This window comes from Papilio xuthus, unplaced genomic scaffold (genome assembly GCF_000836235.2).
Source record: "Papilio xuthus unplaced genomic scaffold, Pxut_1.1 DF827570.1, whole genome shotgun sequence".
Lineage (NCBI taxonomy): Eukaryota > Metazoa > Arthropoda > Insecta > Lepidoptera > Papilionidae > Papilio > Papilio xuthus.
In genome coordinates this window covers 1,742,653-1,751,463 of record NW_013531079.1, presented here as the reverse complement: position 1 = coordinate 1,751,463, position 8,811 = coordinate 1,742,653, and the positions used below count along the sequence as shown (strand labels likewise).

Sequence of the window (8,811 nt, the reverse complement as noted above, 5' to 3'; positions counted from 1 at the left end):
AATTCCATATGTGATGCCAAACTGTATGTTAATAAAAAAGATATTCCCTCCCGTGTGTTTACACTGTTAACCGACGAACTTGCTTATTTGAATATTGTTCCTGAATAAAAATACAAGTTCTAAATTAAAACGTAGTTAATGTGTTCTTCCAGACTATGTTCTATATGTATTCAAACTTTCATTGAGATCCGTTCAGCAGTTCTAGAGATACCTTCAAACATCCATCCATCTTAACACTCGCATTAGTAAGAACATTTAGCAACATCTTTGAAAGTAATTTCGTAAAAATCACTGTGGGCATTTTTCCATTAAGTAGGTAATCTTTGAAAGATTTGTCAATAAAAAATTAGATCATCTTCCTAATATTTAGTCTCAACCTAAATTAAGGGACATATAAATTGCACAATTTTATTTTATACCATCCCACAAAAACCAAAGAACATATTAAACAAATCTCATTACTAAAAATAAGGATAGGTGACCTAAAATTTTGATACGAAGTGTGCACTAAAGGTGAATCTTCACTGTTATAACACTCCTATTACAATATTTACATCTCTCTCTTACTATAAAACAAAATAGAGACAGCAATATTGTTCGTATACAAGTGTGTAACAAATACTTGTTGTTGGCTACTGCTGCGAAAGGCATTCAACGCTAAGGTATTAACGAAAGGCAAATTGTCACGCGACACTCCAACTCCACCTATACATGCACCACAAACAAAACTCTTTGTGAATTCTTTCACGAATTCTTTTAGTTATAACGCTCACGGTTTTTCTTGAAAAATATTATACGTCCCTGAACTTAAATATTTTAAAGTTAATTTATATAGTATGTATCGTTTTTTGACGAGCAACTTAAGATGAACTGCAGTGTCTTTGGTAAGCATTATAGCGGTCGCCCGCGACTTTATCAGCGCATGAAAAAAGCGATCTATAATATGCCCACATGCATTCTCTACCTTACTGTCAAGGTCCAGTCAAAATCGGTTCAGACTTTTTGGAAATAGCCCGGATCAAACGCCGACTTGTGGACTGACTTAAAAACAAAAACTCTTGAAATTGGTTTTTCGTTGTTAGCAAATCAAATTCATCACATGTAGGAATAAGGATTTCTTCTCGATATTACATACACTCAAATTTTATCAATTGTATAGAATAGTCTTTGTTTTGTCAAAGATAGTAAAATAGACGATATTATGTATTAATTCCGGTCTCGCTGAAGTTCTGCCCGCGTCGCTGTAGGTCATGTGAACATATGTTCACCTTCTGAATTATTATCCTTTACAAAGTCCACACGAAATTTATTTCAGTCTTCTCTTCAGTTACATATTGTTTACAACTTTTCAATACATAGAGAAAGAGACTGCCACATTAAAGTGTAAAAGTTGTTCAATAAATAAAATATTGAGCAAACAAATGCTTCGTACATTTGACTGCTAAGTTACCGATATTTTCTTTTGTTTTATATTACTTAAGATTATTTATTTCATTCTGTCGACTGTAGGATAGCTGGTAAGCATTCGCGAGCTGAGTGCAATTCATGAGTCGCTAGGAGACTGCACCCACTCGACTGCCTGACCTACTTGCTCGGATTTAATTTTTGTTTTTCATTATTTTCTTACATTTTGTATTACAAACACTATTGTATGTTTCGAATTTTTATCCTAAGATAATTTCTGTATAAAAGCTAAATTAGGATTAAGTTATAACTAAAATTATTATTTTAATTATTTTACCTTCATAGGTACATGGTGCAAATAAAACACCTATATATTACCTCATTACCATTAAGGTCTTTTCTCCGCTGAAGGTCGACCCAGTATGTACTACTCTTCCATACATCTCTATCTGCCGTCATATCTGAATCTACCTCGATCTTACTCATATTCTTTTTCACAGAATCCATCCAAAATAACATATTATAGTTTAAATATGAATTAGGATACTATGGATGTTTGAATATTTTTTAATTCAATCGTTGTGTAAATGAAAATAATAGTAAAATAGTGTTGTGTTATGTCGTATTGTTTTTGTTAATAAATTCGTGAAAAACCTATAAAAGGAATATTGCATTTTAGGCTAACGGAAAAACGTTTTTGGTAATATTTTAAGAGCGCCAACAACACGTTTATACGAAACTTTAAAAAATGTCTCCTAACTTCTCGCACACATTTTTAGCCTATACGAAAATATTTCTTTTGTTTAATTTGTGGGAATTCACGAATGGTTTAATTCACCTTACATATCTTTCACACAGTCCATCTATACTTTCTTCACACTTTCAACACCCTTATAACTATCCAAATTTGTTAAAACACTTGGAAATAAACGACTGAAAATAATGGAATATCTTTTATTTGATAAATAAATACATACTTATTGAATGTTACATTCAACAAGCTCTGGATAGTTACAGTAAAGGTTCTTGCTATCCCAATGGAGGTTGCTCGGACATTTGAACTTGTGTGGTATGAATTTACCACTGGGATCTACAGTGCAAATATAGAACGAAGTACAGTCCGTTGGATCCGCTGTCGGTCCTTCGGATTTACACACACTTTCTGATGGAGTATTTGGAGCTGGAAATAAAAAAAAATAATTGAATAACAAAATTAACGAAGACTAATATTGACCCAGACATAAATTAGTAAAAACCTACAAAGACTAGCTAGACTAATGGAATATCAAAAACTACACAGAAGACCGGAGTGTAATAGAAGCAAATCCGCATTTCGTCAGATGAGTGTGCGTTCCGGAGGCCAAATTTTACTCCTCTTTTCCCTGTCATCCATTTCTTATAAGGAAAGGATGGAGTGGGTCATTCGGTTTAAAATATTAACCTTATAACAACTTAAATCTACAATAAAATGAACATACATAAAGAACAACCAAGATGTTTTCTTTCTGTGCATCCTCTCCTCTGTCGATTTAAGGTAGGCAACGCATATGCGGTTGCGTAAGTCTATGGGCAACGGTCACTCGCTATTTCAGCGATTTCAGGTGACCGCTCGCTTTTTTGCCACCTTCATGATATAAAAAAAAACCATAAATACCTTTGGTCGTAGTGGAGACAGTTGTCGTAGTAGGTCTAGAAGTTGTAGTAGTAGTTGTAACAACTTTTCCTAATGCCCTATTAATAGCATTCAGCAAAGGATATCTTCCATTACCACAAACGTTTCTAAAATCATCAGTTTCAATACTCCAGACCATAATGCCGCCGATGTTTTTGCTCAAACCATATTCAACTTTTGCTGTTAGTGAACTAGCATCATCATATGACACCCAGTTTTTATTTTGTACAGCGTAAGGAACCTTCGCTAGGTTATCATATCGAACATTCCAAGTCTCTCTTTGTAATTTGGTGCAAAACTGTAATAAGGTAAAATGTAAGGTAAATAAGCAGCAGGTAAATAAGTCAATAAGCTTCGAAGCTTACGAATAAAAAATAATATGAAATGATTCAACTATCTGAGATGTTACTGGTACGGTTTTTGCAGAATAATTCCAAACATATCTCTTAATTTTCATGTACCTCATTGTATCCAATAATGCCATTTGTCGATGTATAAGGGCCAGCTATTCCCGCACCATTAGTTGGAGCTCGAACACCACTAGCGCCTGCATTGGTCAAAGTGAATGTATGTCCGTAGAGAGGTAGACCGAGGATTATCTTGTCAGGCGGGCATCCTGAAAAAACAGAATATAAATATAACTTCCACATAATATACTAGGTGCCAATCCAAACCATAAGGCATAGACAAAATGCACTTGACGCTAAAATTCGAATATTCCAAAATATTATATTTCTGGTGAAACTTTTTTTCTCTCATAACATAAAGTACACTTATTTCGCATTACCGCTTCATTTTATCTCTCAATTTAAACACAATATCTAAAGAATATATATCGTATTGGCTGTCATATATGGAATTTCTATCTGTTACCTTAAGGCTTTAGATGAAAAGGGACAGATATTCAATTTTAATTTTACCACTTTTGATCCAATATTCCAGGGCAACATCAACAGTATACAACTGTTCTCTCGGAATGTTCCCATCTCCTTCTCCCTTGTGAAGCGGTGAGTTATGACCGGTTACTGGGTCCCAGGGGCCATACAAATCATACGTCATTAAACCAATGTGGTCCAAATATCTGGAAACCAAAGAATCAATTATGATTGAAGTTTAAATAGGTGGATAAAATTTCTCACTTCTGGATCTTCATATTTTGTCAAGTATCATCGCTATAAATTACTAGAAGTGTTATATTCTTTAATTTAAGTTATATTTATTTGTTGTTTTAACAGATTGCTTATGTTTATGTTGGTGATTAGTAGTGTTTTAGTTCAGTCTTTATGAATTTCTTTTCTATTTTTCATGTTTCATACCAATATAGGATCTCTTAATTACGCTAAGCTAATTAAAAGAATGTGATTTGACTGTGAATTTAATTACTTACTTGCTAATACCAGGTATATCGTACGCCTGGACTGCAACTGCTTCTACTGCAGCCACAGCTGCGCTCAGCTCAAATCCATGTTTATCAAACTCTGTTCTAAGTTCTTTAAGCAATTGTACGAAGTTCTGTATATCAGCAGGTCCGTTTACCGTGTCCCGTCTGTTAGGATACTCCCAGTCTAAGTTCAAGCCATCGAAACCGTAATCTCGCATCATTTTTATAGCGCTCGTTATAAAATTCCTTCGTAATATCGAGCTAGCCACCATCTTGAACATGAAAATTGTTAACGTTAACTAATCAACTTTTAAATATATCAGATTCAGATTTGTTAAAAATCGTACACCCATATTGCCTATCCAAAGCCTAAATTAACTTAGAATTAGAAAACTATAAACACGTAGTAGACAAGAACCGTCGCGCCCTTGTTTTATTTAGTCTTTAATTTTCATGTTTTTGCCCTCAATTTTGTCGTCTAGTGAGTTTTTGCAAATTTTTAGCATTTGTTTTACACTTACTCTTGAGTATTTCGCTGATCCTTCATTCCATCCTCCAACAGCCAAAAGAGTTTTAAGATTAGGTCGGCCATTTTTCAATGCGTTGAATTTGGCAAAGTTGTCTGTTAAAATACAAATTCTTTATTAATAAAGATAGATTAATTGAGAGAAGAATTAAAGTGATAGAGGAAATAAAAAATATATATTGTCTCTTACCTCTACCCCAATTATCTGGTAAATCTAAGTACGGATCTAGAGATATCACCGTTCCTTGCGTGTTGATACCGACGAACGAGTAAACGAGATGAGTGCATAAATTGGGTTCAATATTTTCGACGTCGAATTTGCCCAAACTCGGCCGATAAGTTGACCAGGTTCCATAGTAACATAGTACCAGCTCTGAAAATAATATCCACTTATTCAAATACGGTGGTCTATTGTGTAGTTCAATTTATGATTCTTTTTTAAATTAACTACACGTTCTTAGTAACATCTCACAATAATTAAACAAGTAAACTAATAACAAACTTACTATCACGTGCTATAACAATATTTGTGCTCACAGTTAATAATATAAATGTAAAAATACATTTTAAATTCATTGTAAAAATACACGACACATGTAAATAAATCGATTGGTACCAGCACACAACTAAGGGTATCACACAAACATCGCATATAAAGACATGTTATCATAATCAAGTACCATCGTCCTTTCGTTAATCGCAAAAGTTAATGACCAATATACGAGTGTTTGTGTTTAAAATAAGTCGTTAAATCCTACTATTCGTTCAGAATAATATGACTCATTATAATGACCTTGTAGTATATCTCCGATTATCAGTCCTAACACTACTTCAACTTCCACACTACCTCAGTACTACTACCCTAGTCGGGGTAGCCTATTAGCTATAGCCGTGTTAGTCGATCGCGCTTTCAAGGACATATTGTTTGTTTTGGGGGGAGGCGCTATGCTCTCCCTGGCGTGATGATGTCAATTACTTTCTTTTTTTTACAAATCAATTTACATTTGCTTACTAATCTAACACAATTAAAATAAAATACAGTTATAATTTAAATAACAAATTAATTTAAAACATAATTGCTAATCGGAAAAAAATGGTATACTTTATTGTCTTATTGGGGTTCGTAGACTTTAATGTTTATTATTTTGCGATTGTAACGATTCCACAAACGATAACAATTATTATTGTCAATCATTTCAAGTGGGATAACACGAGTACACAAGTAATGCATATTTACAGAAGTAATGATAAGATATGAGGATTAGTTAGCAAAGCAAAATCACCGCTACCCGACTTTTCTATTGTCCTCCATCTCGATTGTACTGCTTTGAACCGGATTTCAAATATAGTTTCTTTTTTTATAGCTTATTATATAAATATCATCAGCCAAAATAATACCCATATATGTCAACAAATATAATATGAAAACATAAACGCAATAACCGAGAGTTTCTGAAACCGAAATCTCCGTTGAAAACAATAGCTTTCTCTATTTTTTTCAAAGATAATGACAGAGATGATGATATTTTTATACAGAGATTTTGGCTATCACAAACTCACGGTATGTTAGTATCATTTAGCCATTTAACAAACGACATAACTTCGTTACGCGCCTTCTGCTAAATGAGTTATTACATCATAAGCTTTATATGCCCGAACACAACGTTATTTGACATTTTTATGAGCTGTCCCGTGTGATGGGATGATTTGAAAAACGATTAATCTTCCGCTAGAAATAACAATGTTTTTTAAATGTAAAACTAAGGTTTATTGTACCGTAATACATAAGAGGAAAGGATATCGATTATCATCCATACCTAATCATTACTTACTGTGGGTTTCTGATACTAAAAATATATTTTAAACGGGGATTTTTAGTCTCAGAAACCCACGGTTAGGGAACGAATCATCGAGAGAATTTCTATATTTTAATTTTATCCCGGTTTAATTAATATACAAAATTTATATCAACACATCTTAAATCTTTAAACATAATAAATATATTTATGTTGTTATGGTAATATGTTTAAATAGCACATATAGTAGCTTAGTTTTATGAGTGTGGACGGCAGTTAATGTGGCTCAGTTTTATGAGTTGCGTCGGGAAAATATGTGCTGAGTTAGTAGATTTTTATGAACTACATTGTAAGTAAATATAAAGGGCATTCTCTTTATATTATAGTTCGACTATATTTAGAATATAAGCTTGTAGAATTAATTTGTAACTATCGGATGCAAAGTGAAACTGTTGTCAAGTGATGTATAAAAATTTCATTCGTTATTGGGATCTGTGAAAAATGGTGAGATATTTTTAGCCTCCAATCTGATACAAGCGAAACTAACAAACCGCGACTACTATTGTAAGTCGATTCGAACTCATTTCGAATTGTTACAATTTATTGCAACCAAATTGATTACTTCGTGCGAATTTAATTGCTCTATCAAAATCTTTTATTTCGCTTGGAAGTAGCAATATCGAATTTGTTTATCATTTAATAATCCATTAGTTTATCCATTCTTTTGGCTCATTTAAAACTCAACATAAACAATTGTATATAGCAAATAAGATTATTGTAACAAAGATGATAAAATATTGTTGCTGGGATTATTGCGATTGCAATTTTTTTTTTATATTATAATGTGGCTAACGAGCCAGCGGCCACCTAAAACCGCTGCAATAGCCAATTCGTGTGAAGATGTGAAAGCGGGCTCTGCCATTGTTGCGCTTACCGTAGTAGGGGTTGTTGAAAATTGTTTGGCTTAACGATCGTCCTAACAAGTGGACATGGCAGTACTTCAATACTATTGAATTTTTTAACTGCGGTCGACGCATATTGAATTTTAAAACGATTTCTCGATGAGAGTTACTGACGGCGCTGAAATTTGGACCCGCATCGAATCGTATGTAAATTTAAATTGTTACAACTTTCGATGTAAAGCATAATGAATAGTCTTTTATATTTACAGTCCTAGTATAAATTGTGACATATTTAAGCTAACTGTACTACCAATAATGTAGTTCGACACTGGAAATAACGGCTTTGTCAAATTCATGTTTTTTTTCATCTTTAATGACTTCATGTAAAATTATTTCTGTCCGTAACTATTTTACATTTACATTTATAATTAATAATAAATAAAATGAACACAACATAAATAAGTAGCCAATGAAATCAATACTATTATTATAAAGAGAAATTATTTGATTGTTCGTTTGCATTGAATGGGCTTCGAAATTACTGAACCGATTTGAAACATCCTTTTACTGCTGTGAAGCTACACTATCCAGGGATGATATAGACTATATTATTTATTACTAGATTTTTTATACCTCGGAGTCGAAGTCATTTTGGAGCGTCGGTGGCTCAGGTGTCAAGCACTTGACTTGCAATCTGTAGGTCCTGGGTTCGAATCCCTACATGTACCAATGTGTTTTTCGATTTCCGATTTACATATGTATTATACATTTATTCGACGATCTTACGGTGAAGGAAAACATCGTGATGCAACCTGCACATGTCTGAGAAGAAATTCAAAGATATGTGTGAAGTCAACCAACCCGCACTTGGCCAGCGTGGTTGACTATGGCCTGGTCACACTTGATTTAGGGTAGGCTCCGAGCCACTCGCTAGGGACGTATGAGCGAGTCGAAGTCACAGCCAAATTGTATTTTAATAAATATATTGTTTAATAATAACACATGAGAATAAACTTTTTTCTTTTATTCCTTCCTTTTTTACGGAAACAATACTTTATTTATATTTCAAAGAACAATAGGCGTTGTTAAAAAATATACATTAAAATAAAACTGCGTCTAAAAAATCAGTA

General features: G+C 33.3%; 1 protein-coding gene across 1 annotated transcript; it reads right to left on the bottom strand.

Moving 5' to 3' along the window:
• Positions 1 to 2,355: 2,355 nt before the first annotated feature.
• LOC106118573 (probable chitinase 2) lies at positions 2,356 to 5,643 on the bottom strand. Its single transcript, XM_013313236.1, has 8 exons — positions 5,490 to 5,643; positions 5,174 to 5,356; positions 4,979 to 5,079; positions 4,464 to 4,729; positions 3,997 to 4,157; positions 3,538 to 3,692; positions 3,059 to 3,374; positions 2,356 to 2,584 (listed from the first exon to the last, which is right to left on the bottom strand). The coding sequence occupies exons 1-8, from the start codon at positions 5,557 to 5,559 to the stop codon at positions 2,382 to 2,384; spliced, it is 1,455 nt and encodes a 484-aa protein (XP_013168690.1). The 5' UTR covers positions 5,560 to 5,643; the 3' UTR covers positions 2,356 to 2,381.
• Between the last annotated feature and the right edge of the window lie 3,168 nt (positions 5,644 to 8,811).